Below are 23,305 nucleotides of genomic sequence, written 5' to 3'. Positions count from 1 at the left end.
CGATTTCTTAAATAAATACGGCGACCCGGTTCTTGTCAAATTCCGCCACCGATTCTTTCTTTAACGCGTCCACTGCGGATCCATAAACGTTCCCTGAAATCCAGGCGTTCCGATCGAAATTGGAACAGTATAATTTATCCTTGCGATCACCTTTCCTTCCGGTTTTTGTTCCTCGGATTTTTGATTTCATTTATTCGGTATTCAATCGTGTTTTCGTTAAGCGACGATTCAATTTATAAATTCCTTTGTGACACGTTGCTTGTACCGGCTTCCTTTTGCGTAAACAGTCTTCTGTAATGTGAAGAATAATTTGATGTGATAATTCAGTCTGTCGGACAAGAGAATTTATGTTTTGTTTAATACCTACGCCGTATTCAAATGAAACGAATTTGTAATTCAATGTAACAATGCTCTCGTTTCCTGCTGCCTTTTCTTTCATTATTCTTACCCAATATAAAGAGCAATTTCGCATAACATTTCATTCAACAAACACGTAACTCTACGAGTTCGTCAGGAGAGTTTATGTTGTTTGGTACACAGGTCGCATATTTTATAATGAAATGGAAGAATTTGTAATTCCATGTAACAATACTTTCATGCTTGTCCTGCCCGCACCTGCTACTTTTGATTTCACCATTCTTCCATAATATAAAGAACAATTTCATTTAACATTCCGTCCAACAAACACGTGATTCTATAAATTCAACGAATTCATTCTCCCAAAATCGCGACGAACAGCCACATGTAAAATTTGTTTAACGTTTCGGCCTGTCCAGAGAATTTATATTTTGTTTAATGCGCGCGTCGTATATATTCTAATGGAAAAAATGATGACGCATCGTCGCGCTGCAACGTTTTTGTACATTCGTGCCGGGCTTGGCCAGAAATTCGCGGCGAAAAATTCGCAGCCAATGCTTCCGATCGCCGATAAAACAATCAACGGAATTTAGCCGCGGATTCACTGAAGTTCGTGCGGTCAAGATTGTTTATCCGGATAATCACCGGTAGTCCGGACCGAGACCGTTCACGTTCACGTTCACGGTAGAACGTCTGCCCGAGGAATTAACTATACGTCGTTACCGAAAAGTCGATACCTCGATTCCGTCCGGATGAATTAACAAGATTGTCTGCCCCGGCAGGAATTTTCCTTCAACCCTGGTGCACCGTTCAAGTCAATTTCACTCGACAGGAAAGCATCGCTCGTAATCATATTTGATAATAATAAATACACGCGCGCGCGAACACATACGGGTCTTGCAGCACAACAGCTTGCTATATAAATTACGGGGAAATATTCGTTGCATCCTCGAAATGTAGACAACACATTCGGCGCGATACTGTAACGATTTTAAACGCGCGAAAATCAAACAGCAGGATGTCCCTGTAATCAACGATAAGGAAAAAATGTATTTATCGAGCGTCCGACACAATGAATAATTTTAATATCGTAAATTGATGTAACGACAACGGACTGCGAGATGAATTGTAACTGCAGCGAACATAATATCTTTTGCCAGGATCGAATTTTCATTCACGGTGACTTATTCGTGCACGCTAAGCTTGCATATTTAAAATTGTCGTCTGAAACGTAATCGTACGTGTTTCGAAAAAATGTTTTAGGATAAAAGTGTCACCATATTTCGATTGAACGTTCGTTCAAAACGCACAGGATCAAACGCGGGAGTCGTAATGTTCCACGTTGGAAACGAACCGATCTGACACAAGTAGGCGGAGCGCGTGAGCATTTTCGAGCTCAATTTTAAAAAACTGCTGGTCACCGTAATTTCTTGCGTAGGAAGGGTATAAACAGGTAGGCGAAGCGCAATTTTTATACCAAATCCTCGTTTAAAAAAAAAACTATCCGAACATTCGCGCGCGATTCCCGGTAATTTTTCATACAGCCTGTTCGCAGCTTATTCCGCTCTTTTTCAGCATCCACGGTTTCCTAACGCTCGCGTTACGCCGAACTTTCCTCCCTTAATTGACGGTTGACTTCCGGGCAATTTAATTCACAAAACACCGGCGTGTAACAATTACCCGAAGGGAGTTCGTTTGACGATCGAGTGGGAATAACGTCCGGCGTTATCGCGGCTTTGTGTCAACGACGGCGGCGCTCTCCTTCGGCGTCCATTTGTTCGCAATTATGTCAGCCGCAATAACGAACACCGTTCGAACGCGGCGCGAACCACATTGTCGCGAGAAAGAGTGCCATCGTGCCGCTTTTCGTCCGGTTTTCTGATAACGGTGCGCCGAGTGTAGCCGGAAACGCTTTTTCCTTATGCACCGGCTCGAGGACGCCAGCCCTGAGAACTCTCTCGGCCGAGAACTATTCTTTTCTTCTCCTCCCCCCACCTCTCTCCATCTCTCTCTGTTCCACGCTCTCTCTCTCTTTTCTTCTCTCTTGGTTTCCCTTCTCTTTCTCTCCTGCTCACTCTCTAGTGGAGCAACGATTTAAGTGTTTACATTTTCATCCCTATTTGCCGGAGCCCCACGTGTCGGCGTAAACGGCCCACCCTCGTCATCCGACGTCTCTGTCCGTCACGACGAGCCCGACAGCCACTCTCTTATCTGGATTTTATTAAGCAGACACGGCCGATCAATAGCTGAAGGGTGTGGGTGGGCGACCAGGGTGGCCTAAGGGGGCAATGGTTTTTATCAGAACTCGGGGGAGGGCAGAAGTTTTGTGAATTACGGGGTCTCCGGCTCCGGCGTCGGCGATTTAAGCTCGACCGTGTTTGTGTATTTGCATTTAGATTCCCAGTTTTTGGAAGTACTCTCTCTCTCTCTCTCTCTCTCTCTCTCTCTCTCTCTTTCTCTCGACATGCTATATAGATATGTATATGCCAAGGCGTGCGTGGCGGTGTGCGCTCGGGATATACAAGGTGTTCCACCTGACTTACCGCTCGCTCACTATTGAAGATAGATCAAAACGTTGCAGCTGAACGTGATTTGGTTTGATAGAGCAAATATGGGGGCAGGCAAACATTGTATCCGGAGTCTCGAGATTTTAGGGATAGCGACATCTTTTTAGATGACGGAGGATATTTTCGATACAATGCTTCCTCTTTGATGAAAAATTCCCTTGGGCGAACGAACTCGGTGGCAAACAAGACTTGCACTCGAAGACATTTGTTTCTTTTTCCAATAATTTTACCGAGTCGAAAATAATGCATTGGCATTTTTAAATTCCCGAAATGTATTTACCGCCGTGCACTTGATTTTTGTTGTCAGCGAACAAAATCCGTAATTTTAATTATTTATATCATACATTTATTCGAGTCTCAAGATCAGTCGAGGGCGCGCGCATTAGTGCGTACACGAAGTAGATACGGTACGCCATGATCAGACACGTCACCTATTCGATACTCGCGCGCCTATGAATTTTAAAGCTCGTCATTTGAAAGTGGAACCTAGAAAAATGAATTTTACAATTCTAACCTACTTTTTCATGTGTAATCATCCCTTTTTCAGTTCTACCACAAAGCACCCTGTACATACAGGGACTCCAAAAAGTATTGTTACAGTAAATCTCCGAATTTTTCCAGATATGAAACTGTAATGAAGAATTGAACGATATTACATTATTTTCGACTTGCTGCAATTATTGCACGAGAAAATGAATATTTATTTAACGATTCTTTACCGAGGCGTCTGCACACTGAGTCGTTCATGTTCACGACTAATTTTTATACTGTTCTAGGTTTCAAAAAAAAAAAAATCTAAGAAATTTTCCCAAAATTTTCCAAAAATTTATTTTTTCCTTAAACTTTCCTGAAATCTAAAAAATCCTCTACTTCAATAAAAAAGTAAATATTGGTAAGAAAGAAATTGAAGAGTGAAATTACGCTCCGGACCCAAACGACCCAGGAGGCTTAACTTCTGCTTTTTACGATTGACATGGACAATTTTGATTTCGGGTAAAGATCCGCAGTTTGGTTATAACTATATTCAATGGAGAATAGTACGCGAGATATGGGGGATGGTCGAGCGGGACACCCAGTATGTCGCTGTGTGTTGGACCGGTGCACGGTGTTCTTGCCGGTGTGTGCGAGCCGCTATCTAATTTTGCCCCGGTTTCCCGGACCGTGTTTTTGCCCGTGACATCTGACGGATACGTACGAGAGCCTTTCTCAGGTACTTTTAATATTTATGTTCCATTCCCCTCCGTCGGTGTCCCTCGCCTCCGCGCCTAGCCGTGGCAACGGGACGTGTAATATTTACGTTTCTTCTTCCACGCTTGAAATTCATGGGCGGAGATTTTTCTGATCCGCGGTTGATGTATGGGGGCGGTTCGCGCCGCGGGACGTTTCGATTATGGCATTTTATACGCCGTTAAACGAGCAAGCGAGACACCGGTTTATAATGGTTACACGGGTAAACGGTTCCGAAGGAACGTGCCTCGTTCCGCGTGCTCGTCGCCGCGTATCGGGGATTTCGACGATCGATGCGCGTTACCGTGCGCGAAATCAACTTGTTAATCACTGCCGGGTCGCGTGCCACCCACCCACCGTCAGGTATGAATGCAAATGCGCCGGGTACGCGGGACCCGGAAAAGTTGCAAACACCGGCGCGACACGGTTACGTGATTATCTGATTAATTCTACAGACCAAACCGTGGACTACGCGAATTTTTTTGCGATTCAGATTGATAACCGTTCTGTTCAGTAGGATCTAGAACTGCATCCCTTGCGAGATTACGAACGTCTACCATAGCATTTTAACCCTCCATTAACTGAACTACGATACGTGGAAATAACGATGCCAATTAAAAACATGCGTATGATTGGACGCTTTCCCAACAAAGACACTTGACTTTATAAAGACGCAAGATAACTTAACTGTAAGTCATATTTGACGTTGAATTAATTAAGTGAAACAGTCGGTGGATCATCTGATGTCACAAGATTCTAATGTTTGCCATTTTTATGAAAGCTTACCTATCTAAGGTGAAAAGAGAGCTTGCAGTAGAAAATATTTCCCTGTAGAATAATTACCGTCTCTCATTTTGAAGTAATTGTATTAGGATTGAAAGTCTTGTGAACAGGTCCCGAGTGTGTTAAGGTATAGTTAAATTTTGGAAGTGTATGATGAAGCTTCGTGTGCTGAATTACGAGAGAGGGAGAGCTTGCAATAGAAAAATATTTCTCAGTGGAACAATTGCTCCCTGCAATTTTGTGGACAGAAAATTATATTGAAAATATCGAAAGTCTTATAATCGGATTCCAAGTGTGTCAAGATGTAGTTAAATTTTGGAAGTGTGCGATGAAGCTGCCTTGTGCTTAATTACCGTAATGAATTTCAAAAGAGAGAGATGGAGAGCTTCCAATAGAAAAATATTTCTCAGTGGAATAGTTGCCTTCTGACAATTTCGTGCAGAGAAAATTATTCTATTAAAAATATCGACAGACTTATAGTCAGGTCCCAAGTGGCTCAAGGTGTAGTTTAATTTTGGTAGTGCAAGCTGAAATTTTCGGGGCACGAGGAGAATTACGATACTCTGCGTACAAATTCGCTTGTGTGACTTCTGTAGTCGTCGAGGCTGGCCAGGATCGACGTCAATAGGATTTCATGGTAAGAAAGTTATGCTGCCATTAAAGGGATCGAAAGTTACATCGATTTCTGTAAGGGAGGTAAGGGGTAGGGGTGACTCGTAGCAGGTAAAGTTTTATCTGGAGACCCGGTGCTCGGTTCGAAGCGGTTTTCGAGTTTGCAGAGTGAATCGCGATTGGACGGAGTTTCGGTATTAAACTTATTGATACTCGTTGCGGCGTAGCCTCGTTTGCCGCGGATGAATATCTGTTGCGTTTCCACCCCTCTGCAGGCAACTGTACATTGTTACCGGATAAAAAGAATAAATGTTGAAAAGGATCGCGTGCAAGAGGAAGGATAGACTTAACAGAGACTCGGATACGCTCGGGACGCGGTGAAGAGGGAGGGGCCCTTGTGTTTGATTGGTTCCCTCGATACTAGCACGAGATTTGCTCCGTGTTCTCGCAATAATCGAGGTTCCGGGCGTACATAGTGAAATCGATTCTATCGCTGGTCGCGACGCTTCCGTCGTTTCGCAGCCATTAACCCTTTCGCTACGACCATCCCCGACGCAGAATGTATGGCAACGATTCGGTCGCATGAGCCGCGCGCGCCTAGTATAGAGCGATTTCCCTCCACGTTCTGAGAAACCTGAATTACGCTAACAGCCGTAACTGCGAGACCGGCTCTACTATTAACGACGCAGGGAAATATCCTGTAAAACTTTGATGAGAGTCGTATACCAAAATGGAACCGCATTTTATGCCGCTGCTGACTCCACGCACTTTCTCCTCAAGGCAATTTTCTTTTAACCGGAACGTCTCTTCTCTTTTATTGATTACGCCATTTAGATCTCTCAGCATACTTCTCAAATCTGGCTCAACCGTAACCTGAACCAAGCAGAGGTTTAACTAGGAGTTCAAAATTTTGCTTACGATTCTAATCCACGCATAATCCAGACTTAGTTCAGACTTAACGAAGATCTGACTCGGAGTTAGGTTCGACAGAAGTGCTAAGCTCGTAGTACACTAAATCGAACTCAAGCCAAAAACTTCCTAGGATTCTAGTTCACATTTTGAGATAAAAAATATTAACCCAAAGTTGGATCAAGCTTTGACAAAATTAAGCTGTACCTTGGATACGAGATTTTCTTAATCACAATTGATACCTAATCTAGACTCACCTCAAGACCTAACCCAGGTCTGGGCCCAGACACATGTCCTGGCAGAGATCCAAGCTTAAATCTGGTCCAAGCCTAATTAAAATGGAACTCGGATCTGAGACCTGAACATGCATACTAATCCAGACCTGAGTCAAGTCTCGTTCGAAATAAGCCTAAATTTAATCCAACTTTAACTTGGTCCTCTCCGAAACCTTACACAAACTTGATCCTGTATCCTTGACCAATAGTGTGCACATCCAGCTGTGAAACTTATTGCAACGACCTCAAGATTCATTGAGTGGCTAACCACGTCCCAACCACGACGACCGTAATGCCCTCTAAACCTTTACTGGTCCCCTAACTCGGCTAAAGCGGCCTTTGAGTTAAATTCCGATCCCACATCAACGTTTAGTTATCATTAGACTGTGGATCTTGGTGTAGCCGGATAAGGAGGTCAAAAATGCCCCTAAACCAAATTGAATTTGCATTAGGCCATTCGATATCTTATCCAAAGAAAATACTTTGTGCCAATTTTCAACACTATACGACGACATGGGGAGTAGTAATGGGGTGATAAAGAAAATCAGGTTTTTCCATCATTTCTCTTATACTCTTCAATTAAAAATTCTGAAAAAATCCGGCATATTAGAATGCACGTCTGTGAGTTTTTAAAAGTTTTAGCTACAAAACCGAATTTAAAAAAATAACAGAAATTTTAAATTCTGATTTCTTGTAGAAGTTATGGAATACAAAGTTTATATTTTTATAGTTTTAGCATCTCGTTATAGTTGTTAAGATATGATTTTTTCAGATTTTTCAAAGTGGAGGCAAATAGTTAAATAAATCAAAAACCGCTATATGTTACCATTTCAAAATTGCTTTTATTTTTTTAAATTCAGTTCCGAAACTAAAAATTCCCCAAAAGTCCATGGACGTGTATTCTAATAGCTAAAGTATGCCTGATTTTTTCAGAATTTTCAGTTGAAGAAGATAAGGGAAATTACGGAGGAACCTGATTTTCTTTGTCACCCCGTTATTACCCCTATATCGTCATATAGGATTGAAAATTGGTACAAAGTATTTTCTTCGGGTCAGCTATCGAATGACTTATTGCAAATTCAATTTGGTTTAGGGGCACTTCTAACCTCCTTATCCGGCTAAATCCTTTGTATCAGTCGCAAGTTTAGCTGCCAATGAAAAATTAAAATCGTTTGATCAACTGCTTCAGCAAATATTAATACTTGTACATAACCACCCAGAAACTCTCCTTCACTCTGACGAACACCTGTCAAACCTTCTTCAATTTCTAAAGGTGACAAATCTGTATCAGAAAATATTATTTAACTTCAGAGATTCACATATTATTATCGCTATTAGTTCACATACTACTAGTTCAAAATTGCACCACGTTGCTACGCACATCTGTTGTTAAAGCAACGTTAAAAATATTTAATCTGAAGAATCGCGATCTCGTCATCAGCATTAAGCACTAAAATTGTCTCGGGGCTGGTAATTTCGATAAATTCTAATCAGGTGATTATTCTGAAGAGCGGGTATTAGATGTTAGACGAAAGTACACGAAAATCAGTTTGCAGGGTGGGATTACGGGCGTTGGCAGTGTCGAAGGGGTTAAAGAGTGGCTAGAGAGAGGGATTGAATTGTCTCCGCTATCTCGCTAATTAGTCGGACGTCGCGATCGAAGAGAATGGATCGAGATCATCTCTATGCACGCCCAGTAAGCTCGGCTCCCTCGGAATCAGATTGGATTATCGGGAATAAGAAGTCGAAGGAGGCGAAGACGCATTTAACGAAGCCAGCCGGCTGGAATGGATTCACTTTTAACTTTTCGAATCGATATCATATCGTGGTATTGTTCGTCCGGCCGAAATAAAGACAGCCGCTCCCCCCCCCTCTCTCTCTTTCTCTCACTCACTCACTCACTCTCTATATATCTATCTCTCTTGGAGGCCTCTTTAATGACGCCTCATTAACGCGTAATTAGACGTCTGGAGATACGAGAGGCCAAGCCTACGATGAATATCATCCTGCGCCGCGAGAGAGAGAGCGCCACGAGGCCACGGTAAAATCTAATTTTAATCATCCGATATTGCTACATCGCCCTTAAAACTTTCTGCGCGGCGCGACGGGGCCCCGGGATTACTTCGCGCCGCGTTTAATAAGCTTCTCAATTTCTGCGGGCTGCCTAGAACACCGACTAGAATTTCTTTCGGCTCGCGAAACTAATTACAGAACGAAATTGCCGGGCGCAGCCCCAAACACGTCCGGCACGTTCGAATTCTTTCCTGCGATTTGTCTTATTCGATCGGAACGATTCAAGCAAAATCGACGATTTCGTCTTCCCATTAAGGGGGCCGGCAGGCATTTGGCCTTGACAGTCACGCTATGTTACGCTGTGCCTTTTTTCTAGACATTTTACGTCTTAAATAAGTAAGTAATCAATTAAAAATGCATACCACCGTGTTTGTACATGTCTTTGCTACGTCTGTATAGAGCCTTTTTTTCGATACGAACACTAAATCTCTCGAAATTAAGAGAATCTCTCAGCGGCAGCCATCTTGTGACGTCATACTTGCTTCAGAATTGGAATTTTCTGCCGAATATTACAAATTACTCCACGATGAGGTAGAAATTCGCAATTTGGGCTCTATACAGACGTTGATTGGACTTTTAGGAAACACAATTGACCACTTCTAAACTGCTCATTGCAATATTGAAGCGGTAGTTTGAAAAGGTTTTGACCCTTGCATACGTATATGGATTTCAAACCATGCCGGCCCCCTTAAAGGTGGTGAGACATTCATCTGCTTTTGCCGCAGAGATATTCTTAGAACATTAATTTTTAAGGGGAACCTCTTCGGTAATTCCATCCTTGATTATTTAATTGGTCTGACTTTCAATCGATTCGACTCTGAACATGAATTCAGAATTGCTCTGAAATGCTGCATCTATCCATGTACTCCATCTTTGATCATTAAATTCATAGTTCTGGAATTTGAATGCAATTCCGTCAGGTAATTCAGTCATTTATTTTCTGGCACATCTGAAAATTAATTCCGTGTTCTTTCAAAGGACAGCACCTTTTTATCAACTCTACTTTTGATTATTCGATTCCAATGATTATTAAATGTTACTCGTATTCGAAAAATAATCCTGAACAATTCTAAGGTATTCACACCATTGCGGGGCTATATCTTTGACAATTGAATTCCCAGTTCACTCGGCAGCTCGTCGAAAACAATTTCGACCAGCCCAGCCGACTTTCCAGCATCCCCAAAGACATATTCAAAATGACTTTATAGAGACTCTCTGTACCACTCCCGCTCCTTGATTATCCAATCGACAACTCTCTTTATGATTGCTAAATGGCAGAGAACCATTTCCAAGACCTGGGGTAACCTATTTTACCCGCCCCTCCCCACACCCCCGAACAAAAGATAAAATAGCCTGTCAACGAATGGAGTTCCGTGCACCCCTATTTCCTCCATTCAAAATGCTATTAATTTAAACACCCCCGCACGCGATCGTTCATTAATCATCCTCCATCGACCTAAACTATCCCCTAAAACCGGCCTGTACAACGAAAAATGTGGCCGGCCAAAAAAGCACACACACACACACGCGCGCGCGTGCTGTTGTTCGAGCGAAACGTATAAACAAGACAGAGTGGAGGGGGGGGGGTGAAGGTAGAAAAAAACAATAGTTTCACGTTTCGGTCGATTAAAATTCACGATCGAGGAGGCGGGGGGGGGGGGGGGTTGTGCGGAAAACGGGGGCGAATCGCGGCGCGTAGACGAGAAACGAACAATCAAACGGCAGGATCTGTGTTCTTGTATCGCGAGGTTTTCGCAAATTTTGTGCTCTCGCGAACCGGTCTGGCTCTGATTCGATTTTATCGGAGGCACTGCGAACCGATACCAGGTCCGCGCCGATCGAGCGCCCGGGAGAAACTGCTCGAGCGTGTACCCTTCAAAAGATTCGGCTCGTAACACTGGAACTGGTCCTCGTTGCTTTAATAAAAAATTATACAGTAGAATTTGCACAGAACGCGGAATCATAACCCGAACCAATTTTGCGGCACAGTCGTTTGAATCTGGAAATTTTTGAACGAAGAGAAGTGACTTCATCTTCTCTCACGGTTTCACGATATGAAACGGTGCAAAAAAAAGGCTTCGAAAAGAGTTCAGAGACGAGTGCGAATTTGTCTTTCGGAATGATCACGTGCAGAATATTCACAAGGTTTCTGTTCTAATTCAGTATTGCTTTAATTTCGAGGAGTAGTTCGAAAGTTCTGGCTGAGGGGTCGCGACATTTTTCGATCCAGGGGCGCAGCGGGTGGTGTGGCCGTGTGGTAAAGGGGGTTTAGGGATCAATGGGAGCCGGTACGGGGGTATGAGATAGGATTCGGCCCGTGTTTACAGTGTTCCGTCACACCTGATCCTATAATAGACTCACGGACGTCGCGTCAGTCCTTGCCATTGGGCGAACAAGCGCGCACGTCGACAGGGTAAACGAAAACCTGGGGTGTCTCCGGTGCCTCCACCCCCACAATGGGATCCCGACAGCTCGGGCGAAGAATGTCGGGAGGTATGCAACACCTCGCCGACCCCTCTGATCTTCTCTGTACTGAATATTTTGTAGAATTCTCGAATCTTTTCAGTGGCCCGGTGGCTCCGGTTCTGGTTCTTCCTTTCTGGAACTGTTCTGGTCGTCTGATTTCCTCTTGTCTGTCATATTTTCTTTGCCGAGTTTATTATAGAGGATGTCTCCGCTCTACCTGTATTACCTAGCATGACGCGAATCTGATTTGGCAGATGACTGAAGGCTGTTACGTCCTTCGTGTTTGTCGACGTTCCGTCGCGGACCTTTTTAGCTATTTACGGAGTGTTCGAGTGTGTACCAGTTCTGATTGGTGAGACGGTTTTAGTGCCGGGCAGGCATTAACGCGCGGGCATCCTGCGAAGAACTGCAGCGAACCAGGATGTACTGAATGGCAAATGTACTTTTTCTCATCTGCGGGTCATTAACCCGTTGCTTTTCACGACGGACGCCCCGCTGCACCGTATTTATGGCCGCTAATTTTCCAGGAGACGGACCGTTTGCTCTCGCGACCCCACGCCCGAGGAAACATTATCATTGCTCCAGTTGTCGAACCGATAATAGTCACGTTCCCTTCAATTTGTCCCGTTTATTACTCGACTTGTTCGCCCCAGAGCTTCTTACTTCATTCGCATCATCTTCGGTAGTTTGCAACACGTACTATTTGCCGCGTACTGATACGCGCACAACGAACGACAAGCTTTTATTCTTCGTCTGAAGGTTCTTTCGGTAGCCATATCGAATACGGTCGCTGTTTCTTCGCTGTTTCTCCAGAAAATGAGAAAAGTCGAATGATAAGAATAAAATATTATGGTACTTTACCCTACCACGCAAATGTCTACATTTATTCTTCACCCTCTTGCTTTGAGTTTCTACTGGTCCGACCTTATCTTCGCTGCTTTCGAAAAACTGTAAGTTACGTGAGATTCGTAAGAATATACAAATATTATTCACCCACCCCTGCAGCCCCCCCCCCACAAGTATTAAATTCGGTATACTGGTTGGACCTCGTCTTCGCTGTTTTCCACAAAGTCGAAGAAATCACGTTGGACTCGTGCGAATAAGGAAATACTATTCGGCCGGTTGCAGTAGTGTTTATCCAAGTATTAATCGTTTGCGAACGGGAATTATTCCTCTCATACGATGCCTGTTTCTCCTCTGAAACAAGAGTGTGAGTTGAAGAGGTTAGAATAAGAATTAAGTGAAGAAGAAGAGGTTCAATAAAAATTTGTTTGACAGTTTTCGAGGGAAATGATTTATTGGAACAAAATTCGTTGAGCCTCGGCTATTTTCCGCAAATTCAAAGAATGCGCTTCAAATTCGCAAGAGTAGACAAATACTGTTGACCCGGTGGCACTCAGGTTCAAGTATTAACCTTTGTAGACCGTATCTCTCTTAATTTCGAAAAATCCAAAGAGACAGCCGTAAACCCATAGGCGGATGGCATTACGACGTCTAACCCTTTCCCGCAAACAGGGTATATTAAATTTAGTCCGGTACGGTGAGAAGCCTGTGCTCGTTACCGGCAGCGGTGAAGGGTCTCGTGCTCTCGTCCCTAAAAAGAATGATATTCCATAAAAGAAAGAAGGCCTCTCGGTAATCTCGTCATCTCGGAAATTAAACAATTCCCCCACATCTCATTTCATCGCTGGAAGCATCGCCTGGGCGAGAAAGGTACGTGCCTCTCGCTCTCTCTCTCTCTCTCTCTCTCTCTCTCTCTCTCTCTCTCTCTCTCTCTCTCTCTCTCTCCCGTTGCACTTGAGCCCCGCTCGACAATTTGCGAGCTGGAGCATCGAAGCGCCATCGTCGGTATGAAGCTAACTTAAAATTCTAGTACTAGTATTACCGTGGTAGATAGTGGGAAAGGTTGCCTGGCGCGCTCGAGTGCGACGGTAGAGACAAGGAGGCAAACAGGCGAAAGAAAAGAGGCGAACGTAGACAAAGAAGAGCTAGAGATAGAGGGAGGATAGAGGGAGATGGAGATAGGAGAAAGGTTTTCGTACGCTACCCCCGTACAACCCTTAACCAGCCACGATGCATAGCCCACATCCCTGCACCCCATACCCTTCCTCATAACCGCCTTGGACCCTAGTAAACAATATGGGGAGAGAGGACCGTAAGCAGCTCACGTCTGACGCGTCACGTTCTGCCATTTGCAGAGGCGAGAGCAGAGATAGAGGGGCACCCGGAGAAGTTCGTGAGGCCGGGCAGCACCCTGCAGCTTCATTGCCTCGTGAAAAACTCGACCGAGACCCCCTCCTACCTGTTCTGGTACCATAACTTCCGGATGATCAACTACGACGTCGATCACGGGGTGAACGTCAGCACCGACCTGATCGGCAAGGAGAGCTTCCTCGAGGTGCCACGGGCCTCCGATCGTCATTCCGGAAATTACACCTGCGAGGCCAGCAACGCGCAACCTGCCCGAGTACTCGTGCACGTGATCAAGGGAGATAATCCGGCGGCGATGCAGCACAGCATCGCGTCCTCGCCATCCGTCATGGCGTGCAGTGCCCTATTGATGATGTTCGCCACGCTCAAGCTGGCCCTGCACTCCACCGCCAACGAATGACCATCGTGCACCCGCACAACCACCGTCTGGAACAAGTAGAAAGCGCGTGATCGCGAATACCTAACAGCCGCGCCAGTTCGCTAACCCGGAAACGCCAATTCCATCTGAAAACGGCGTGCGGGGACACCATTTGGGTTTTGCAAACTTCGGGTTTGTCACGGTTCGCTCTGGTATTTAGTTCCTTTATTTGTTGCTTGAACTTTAAAGTTGAACGCGGAGTTTCTCTAAGAAAAAATGGACAGCAGGTGTTCCACTCAAATTTTTGAGACAATTCCAGGGTTTGTGCAAACCTCAGAGGTTTGTTACTCCGAAATTCATTTTAATTCCTGTACTTTTTATTCTTGACTGCTGTTTTTAAGTTTTAAGGCTTCCAGGCTGATCGGTTTGTGCAAACTTCGTTCTGTTGCCAGTCCCACTGAAATCCATTTTGTTTCTCGTGCTTTTTATTTTTTACCTCGATCGTGGACTTGTTTTGAAGCGAGGAGGTGATTTTTTTTTTTAAAGGAAAACGGGTGGAGGGCTCTGTGAGATAATTCTGAGGCTACCAGGGTGTTTGGTTTGTGCAAACTTCGATCCTGTAAATGTTCCCTGTGAAATTTTGTACTTCGTACTTTTCATTTGTTATTTGGATCGCAGATTTATTTTGCATCGGAGAGGTACATTGTGTAAAGGAAAAAGAGGTAGAGGATTCTAGTAGCAGGTTTGAGAGGTATTTTCCATTTTTCCATTAATTCGGCGCCCTGGATTTTTAATATTGTTTGTAACTCGAGGCAAGGTTTCGTTCTAATAGAAGCAAACTAGATTTCCCCAAGAAAACGAAGACACCCGGCTCTGTTCTAGCTGTATAATTTATATGCAAACTTCAATTTTTGCATCGTTCCTTATGTAACGATGTGTTTAACCCTCTGAATTTTTAACTCCATTTGCCACTCGAGTTACTAACTCATTTTAGAAACCGGAGGCGAACTGTCTCCAAAGTAAAAGCGGAACTCTGCTTTCCACGAAACTTTGATGGTATTTTCGGCGGGATAGTTTGCGAACGCGTGAGTTTCTCGTTGTCCCCCTCGAAAATTAGTTTCATCTATTGAATTTTTCATTTGTGTCTCGTATTTCAGATTCGTTTTAAACGGGCTATGCGCACGGCCGGTGATCCGGTAGAGAAAGCTTTCCCTAAATTCTGAGGATATACGAACCTGCATAATTGAACGCTTCAGTTTGTATTATTGAATTTCGAATACACTGGAAGAAAAACAGAGGTCTCAGTTTGTCTTAATTTGTCGAAGTATTTTAGCTAGACAGTTAACTTCTTCGTTATCCGATTTGCAATTCACTGGAAGCAAGACAGACAGAAGACACAGCTTACATTAGATTGTCACAGTATCTCGAGCAGTATGATTTATTAACACTCGAGGCTTCAATATTTAATGTGCATTCCACCGGAAGAAAATCAGACAGGTGTGTCAGCTTGTCTTAAATTGTTAGAGTATTTTCAGCTGCATAATTTATTAACGTCTCGGTTTCCATGATTTAATTCGCAATCTAATAAACCACTCGGCCTTCCTTAGATCATCGGACCATTTCCAGCTGCACGATTTACAAATCCTCGCGTTTCTATTATATTATTCAATTCGCAACTCACCAGAAGAAAAGCAGGTGTCAAGTCGAAAAAATTGTGCAAAATGCAATGAAGCTTTCGTCTGAAGCAATTTTTCAGATCGAAGGACAGTCCTGGACGCGCAGGACGCGCTAGCCTGAACATTAGGGGATAAACGAACGCATCTGTGGCACGTCGGCGCCATGGAAATTCCAGACGGTGTAAACGACGGGAATTAAGGCCTGGTTGGAGTCTGGTCGACACAGGGATCTCGTCGAGTCGTCGAACGGATGCTGGAAAGGTGAGAGACGTTATCGTGATTACGTATTGCATAGAGACTAAGGCGGTCGGTGGAGAGATCGCAGCCATCCGATAGCGGAGAGGATCGCATGCGTGTGAGAGAGAGCGAGAGAGAGGCTGTGCAGATTCCCTTGTTAGTAATCAAACATCCTGTAACAAGCTGGACCGATTATATCTCTGTAAATAGCGAAACCGGTGGCGTATCGTTAAGCTGACGGATGCTCAAGTAGCTACTTCGAAGGACGCTCACGCTGGTCGACGTGGTGTCGCGTGAATAATGCAAATCGTCGGCCCGAAACCCTACGAGGAAAAAGATCTCCATCTTTATCCTTGGAACCCGTTAAAAGCGTCGGGGATACGGATGGTTAAAACAGGGGAGGGGCGGGGGTGTTGGAGTGCAGAGGCGGGAGATAGCAGAAACGATAAATCCGGACGTTCGGATATCTCCCGGCGCTGCTCAAGCTGGCAATTCCACGTGACGCCGCTGTATTAACTGTTGTGATATGTGTGAACGTAAGCTATGTGTACTCCCGCGATAATAGAACCGTAATTGTGTAATCTGTCTGCGACGAGTGCCGGGATTAATGGTGGCAATCCAGCCACTAGAGAGAGAGAGAGAGAGAGAGAGAGAGAGAGAGAGAGAGAGAGAGAGAGAGAGAATGAGAGAGAGAGAGTGTGTGTGAGAGAAGCGCCGGCCCCGAAAACTTTTCGCGACAACTTCATACGGCGGGGTAACGAACGCCGTGCTGAAATTTGTTACTTTAATTGCCGAGAATGAGAGATTCCGAGCGACCCATGGACGCTGCTCCACGAACGGACAGCGGAATCGTTGCGAGAAACCAAATAGATGGATGCCGACGCGTCTGCGAACCACCGGCTCGCCGTTTCGAATGCTATCTGCCCTGCGAGATGATTAAAGCCGGGACACTGGGGTCGGCAGAGGCTCGACCTAACTTGGTCGAAATTACGTTTCTTCGGTGACGGGGGCATTGGGAGCACCGGTGCCTCGAAAGTTGCTCCATGGGCGGGACCGCTCGCGGACAATTATTGAAGCATCGATCCTCTTTTCGTGAAATGGTTGCAGTTTTGTATAGGGACGTAGTCCTTTGCGGTTCTGTGTACGAATCTGACTCGACGTCAATAAGTTTATCTCGTTTTTTGCTATTTCGAAGCAGTATCGACGATTACAGGAAATTTTGTTTAATACCATTCTGAGTGGATTGCGGATTTTATGCATTAGCAAAGACATGGGAAGAATTAAAAAATTCTGTCATTTTATTCTGAACTTATGCAAACCATTTAAAAATCTCAAAAAAAAAACATTCACAGTCTAAATTATGACTCGAGTTCACTCACGGACGCTTTGCAATGCGAGAGTTATGAAAATAAGATCAACCGAGGTTTTGGATAACAAGCTTTCTATTTTAATGCACAGTGGTCTCAAGATTGTCCTGTATCATGTGTCATATGAAAAATTACGAAACTGGAAGAGAAGAGAGATGTTTCGTATGCGAAACGTGTAACAGAAAACCTGCAACTCCACACGTTGAAAAATCGTTTGAACGACACGAACAGCAATAATAATACGTTGTTTAATACGTTAACATAAGCATATATTACTTTGCCAGTTAGATCCCCAAATGATCAAAAAATTATCAAACGACAAAAATTGCTGGGACCCCAAAGGGTGAAAGATTGGCTCTTCAAGTTTTCTTATCGTTGGATTTTCATTACAATATTTATGGAAAAGTATCTGTTAACTCACCAAGAATGATATCAATGCTGTTACTTTATAAATCGCATTCTTTCACGTTTCCGAGCGATTAAACAATTGAGTACAGCTATTAAAGCTGTCTGGAAGTTTGAATTGGTAAATGTAGAATTTTCTGCACAACGTTGGAACTAATTGGAAAGCTGGAAACGATCTTTGCGAGTTGATTGGCTATTTTTTAATTAAGAAGATCGTCTAGCGGAATCAGTTTCGCGCGATAATAAACATTTCGGCCAAGTTTCGCCTGGCGCCGTGTTCACGGCGCGAACTTTCCGCGAACTAATAACGGTTATATTCCATATTTCGGCCTACGTCCAGGTGCGCGTAATTAATCGTGATAATCCCGGCGTAATGCAGCACTGCCTAACGACATTATCTTCCATTGCCTTGCTCCGCACCGACGACCTTGCTCATAATGTCCAAATTAGTTCTACCTGACGTTCGCGAAATGACCGTGCTCAGGTGTACACCGTAGAACGGGACCGGCGCTTAGCTGGATTTCGAAAATTGTTGCGCGGAGCGTGAAGCATCGACTTGTCGGCCCCCCCCACGAAGGGGCCATCTTTAAATCTCCGAGCGTTACGGTACGAGGGAGAACGACTAATTGTTGAATCGTGCACACGAGTCGGAGGAGCGAGAGGATAAACAAACGGGGGAAAAAATATATATATATATGTATGTATGTACGAGAGAACGAGCGCGAGTTACACGTTAGAGTGCAGTTTGCGAGTGAAAGAGATCGAGCGAAAGAGATTTACGGAAGCGAAAGAAGAGATTGCTTTATCCTCGGTTGTACGCCGCGATACGTCGATTTCTATCGTTCGTCACAGCTCGACGGTATTTATTGTACATACATTTTCTACACAAGTTGACCGTTATCAACGTAATAAATTATAAAACAATGGTAGAGAGGAGCCGTTTCTCCTTTTCCTGGGGAAAAGCACGGACGATCATCACGGACCACGATACATACTAATATCGCAGCGTTAGAATTGCCGCTTGCTCCGAGCGTAATCCACTACAGTAGACAGCTGTTTCACACATATTGTACACATTGTCAACGAGGATAATCCAATTCTATAAATAAGGAACTTGATCGTGTCGAAAAGCGGCGCCGACGCGGCGGCCGATCATGCTCGATTACGAACGTCTCGTTCTTTGATGAATCGGATGACCGATCGTCATGGGAATTATCAAAATAATCGGTCGTCGCTAATGCGAAATTTTCGCAGGGCGTCGCACACAGATTTTCTTTTCTTCCGGCGAGCGAGAAAACCGGCCACGTGCCGGTTTACGTTTATAATATCGATAGTACACGTTAGACGAAATGATGGATTATTTCATGTGATGTTCGACGAATATTGTCTCTGTCTGTTACATGTATGTATATAATATATATGTATATGTTACGAACGTCGCACAATGTTAATCTCATTTACGGTTGAATAAAGTTTTCATATAAAATTACGTCTAGACCACTTCCATAAGTATTCGGACACTGATCATCTTCTCTGGGAAATTTAAGTACTTCTCCAATGTTTAGTACCGACAAACATATTCATGTTTATGTTTGAAGTCTCGATAGACACGAATCATCAATTATCTGGAGAGTACAATGATTTCTCTGTATATGTCGCCAAGGCCTGGATGATAAACGTCGCGGATTATCCCCACTACTGCGAGGTATACCCCGTGAGGGGTACCGAAGCTCGAGAAGCCTCGAACGCCGAGGAGTGTAAACATAACACGGCTCCTGGATATGTCTCCTGGACGCTACACGACGCTGGCAGGACCCGTGTTGTTGACATATATCGAGAATTCACTGTATTAATTTCCCATCTGTTGAGTATTCATTGTCCGTCAGTTGCATCACTTCTATTACAATTTTTTCTGTCACAGGAAGAGGATTCAAGAGGGTCGGTTCGAGAAAGAATATGAATTTCACTTTCCAAATCCCGGTATACAAATTTGAATCGCGTGCTTCGGTCACAGTACTTTGAACCGAATTTTCAGATCACCGAGCCTAAATTACAACGGTCCGAATCGACTAAAAAATGAATATGTAAATTTCCAAAGGTCCATAAAATTCATTCATCGGTCCGGCATTTGTTTCGCTTTTCAGATCGCCGCCGGCTCTTAGAATGTAAAAGCGTGAATTACTTACGGAACGGGCATTCAAATTTCAAGACCGCAGTCTATAAAATTGAAGCACGTGCATCAGTCAGGGCGCATTTATTTCGTCTTGCAGATCGCCGGATCTAAAATTGAAAGGCGTCAATTAGATAAGGAATGAGCATAAAAATTTCAAGCCGGCGGCATATCGGATTCATGAGGCATCGGTCGGAATACTTTTATTTCACTCGTCAGGTCGCGGCATCTAAAATTTAAGGCTGCCAATACGAAATTAAATTTCGCATCCTATAAAATCCAAGCGGATTCGAAATCGAGCGGATTAATTCCGGCGCTTTAATTTTGAACGGTCGTGTCACAGGATTGGGAGACGTGGAAAAATATTCGTGTGATCTTTGTGCGTTTATACCGTGCGTAACTTTGCAAAACACCAAGAAACGTTTACACGAACAACGTTTTACTGGAATGTGTGTTTTCGTCACAACCGTTCAGTAAATTTTTTCTTTATTCTAGGTTTCATCGAATAATAAAAATGGAGAATTCGCATACGATGACAAAGAGCTTTCGATTTGATAGCATGTGTCCACGTGCTGGTGGACGGTAGTTTGCGTAACAGGCGCAATCGTCCATTTAATCGTCGCGACGGGCGTTGACAGAGCTATGCAAATTTAATCGCGAGTTTTCTATTCGCGAATTTATAAACGCGCGCCGGCTGGATTTATAAGTTTCCACGGGGCCGATAAACTCGCAGCGTTAAATTCTCTGCAAGTATTAACGAGCTCGCCGCAGAGCAACGAGAGCCCGCCGCGCCGCCAGAATTTTATCACCGGCACGAGTTGTACGTGTTGCTCTTCGTTGTCGCGTTCGATATCGTGAACGCGGTTGTATGTATGTACATCGAATCGAATCGAATCGAATCGAATCGAATCGAATCGAAGCCGGACCGTCCGTGAACAACGCGCGGCACGCGATTCGTTTGGACACCGATAAAAACGGATGATGGACGTTGAAGTTAAATGGCACGGCAGTCTTCGATCCTTCGTAACTTCATCTGAAATTCACTGCTGTGCCGCGCGCTTTTATTTCGGGCCTCGAAATGTTTTATTTCTGGTTCGTCAATTCTTTTAAATGCAAGGAGCGATCCTAAATATACAGTCGACTCGTTTAAGAATTATTTCAGGGGGAGTATTCGACGGGAATTTATACGCGACGGTATTCTCTCTTTGTGGAATTTTCATTTTGTTTAATTAAAAATGGTCGCGGTCGTTCGAGCCGGTCCCTAGAGCACGATGAATTGGCTCGAATCCAGCTTTTCGATATGCATTTTGTTGCATATCGATAAGTTAACCTGATCCGGAGATATGAAAGCTCAAAGAGCTCCGCGGAGTTAATACTGTAAGGTATTTCCTGAATGGAGGTCGTGGTACGCGTGAATAATACTAATTACGACGACTCGGCGAATGGCCTCTGTTAACGAGCCATTGTCAAATGCATGAATATTTTCTTCAAACGTCTTTCGCGATCCATTATCGCGTCCTGGGAAATAGATAGCAGCAGGTAGACCTCACTTTAAATAATTTGTTCCTATTAATCATCACCCCTTTTTGCAATATTAGCACCTCGTGCTGCAGCCTTTTGCCACGCACTATTTCATGCTTCAATGCTTTTAGCATCAGCTACAACTCGCAAACTTTAAAGCACATTTCCGACAGTTCGACCGGTTCCCTGTAATGTGTATTTCGAACAACAATTATATCTCGATTTAATAATGCCTAAATTCAAATCCTATTACACCAGGTTCGATTATAAAGGGGTAACTAATTCGTCTGCATTTTAGTAAAATTATTATCCAGCACACAATGTTTATTTCGCAAGCAGGTTTAACGTACACCTTAAACGTCTCTTCTATTTCCACGAAAAAATTCCTCTGTAACATTTTCTCATGCAGAACTCTCCGTTTTTCTACGTCAACAAAAATGCAAGGGACTTTTCAGCTTCACAACAAATATACTACAGTAATATTAAGTAAACCGGGGACGTTTTATGCAACGTAAAAATTGTCTTAATTGGAAGACAAAGGGGCTACCTACACATCTATTCCTTTTTAAAATAATTCTAGTCAGTTGGAAATAACGGTACAGCTTTTTAAAATATTTAAATATTTTTACTGTTTCACAATTGATCTACTCATTTCCATTACAAATGCATAGAACGTGCAGTTTAATAATAAAATATAAGTGCACATTCAGATTCATTGTAAACAAAAAAATATCTCGAAAATTTTCTTTTGCACAAAGATCAGTCTGACAATAAGCCGAAAGTGCTCTGCTCGGCGTTCATAAAATAAACATAAAATATAATCTTCAGGGACAAGGAACGGTACATCCTGCATATTATATTCCTTGCTGTGTGTCTGCGGATGAGGGGGCGGGGGGGAGAGCGCGTGTACTCCTCCATTTATTACACAATGTATCATCGGTTCCCCGGGCTCAGTCGTATCACATTTAATTCCGATAAAACGCCCTGTGGTCCCCGTGTACGTGCAATAAGTAATGAATTGCGCCTTGACCACTTTTCCCGGGGCACAATAGACGGTGTATTTCCATTCCCGGGCAACATCGCGGCCCGTCTTTATCGAAGTAAAATAGCAGCGCGGAACGGGACGGGTTCATAGGGCGTGAGCACTTTCATTCGGTGTGTCTCTCGCGAGAATAATTCCACCGTGACACGGTTCGACCTTCCCGGCCGAGCCGCGCCGATAATGGCTGCATGCTAATGGCATTGTTTGCCACATTAAAATTACCGCTTCATTCGATCGCCGCTAATTGATTATTACGCTGGGACCTGCGACTATTCGGGGATTCCGAGTCTATTGATCGTCGCGTAACCGTCACCGGGATCACGGCCGTCTACCAGAATGAAAAACCGCGTCCCCATTGTTCACGAGGATGATTTTTCACGCAGCCTCTTTCACGGAAGACAGTTGGGGGAAGATCGATCGCGAAAACTGCGGCCAAATGAAATTTCCAGACCCTTGATAGTTTCCTCATCTGAGAAGACGCTCTAAATCTGTCCTCAATTATCTGTACATCACCGGGCACGATAAATTTCCAATGGAAAGCTGTCCCATCGAATGAGGATTATTGTAGGAACACCAGTCCTTTGTAATCCCCGTATCTTGAAAATTATGAGCTTCGCATAATTCTCAGCACTTTGGGAATACTACTCTGTAATCCCGACCATCTGGGAAATACTAGTCCTTAGTAAGACTTAGTTATCCTAGATTTTGGGAAAACTGACCCTTTGTAATCCTCAGCCCTTGCGAATACCAAATCTTTGCAATCCCCAGACCTTGGAAAAGCTGGTCCTTTGTTATCTTCGGGTCATAGGAATACTGGTTTCTTTGATAGACTCCAAACTTTGGGAATACTGATCTTAGTACCGAACCTTTGCAATCCCCAGCCCTTAGGAGTGCCAAACCTTTGCAGTTCCCAACTTTAGGAATACTAGCACTTTTTGATCCACAACCTTGGGAACAGTGGTCCCTTGTAATCCTGACATTTAGGGATACCAGTCCCTTCCTAAATCCAAGATCTTGGTAATACCAGCTTCTCATAATTTCGATCATCG

The 23,305-nt window shown here is 43.9% G+C and overlaps 1 protein-coding gene across 5 annotated transcripts in view; it reads left to right on the top strand.

Annotated features, from left to right (window-relative positions):
- LOC143365377 (lachesin) overlaps window positions 1-18,983 on the top strand; it is a 106,073-nt gene extending 87,090 nt beyond the window's left edge. For 4 of the 5 annotated variants that reach the window (XM_076805498.1, XM_076805506.1, XM_076805514.1 and 1 more), the window contains one exon: window positions 13,468-18,983. In XM_076805498.1, the coding sequence (XP_076661613.1) occupies window positions 13,468-13,880 (413 nt within the window). In that variant the 3' untranslated portion in view covers window positions 13,881-18,983. The remainder of the gene's footprint in view (window positions 1-13,467) is intronic. The other variant, XR_013084539.1, reaches the window with a different exon arrangement.
- The last annotated feature ends 4,322 nt before the right edge of the window (window positions 18,984-23,305 follow it).

This window comes from Halictus rubicundus, chromosome 1 (assembly GCF_050948215.1).
Source record: "Halictus rubicundus isolate RS-2024b chromosome 1, iyHalRubi1_principal, whole genome shotgun sequence".
NCBI classification, from domain to species: domain Eukaryota; kingdom Metazoa; phylum Arthropoda; class Insecta; order Hymenoptera; family Halictidae; genus Halictus; species Halictus rubicundus.
The sequence above is the reverse complement of the archived record's forward strand: the minus strand, read 5'-3'. Positions and strand labels throughout refer to the sequence as shown.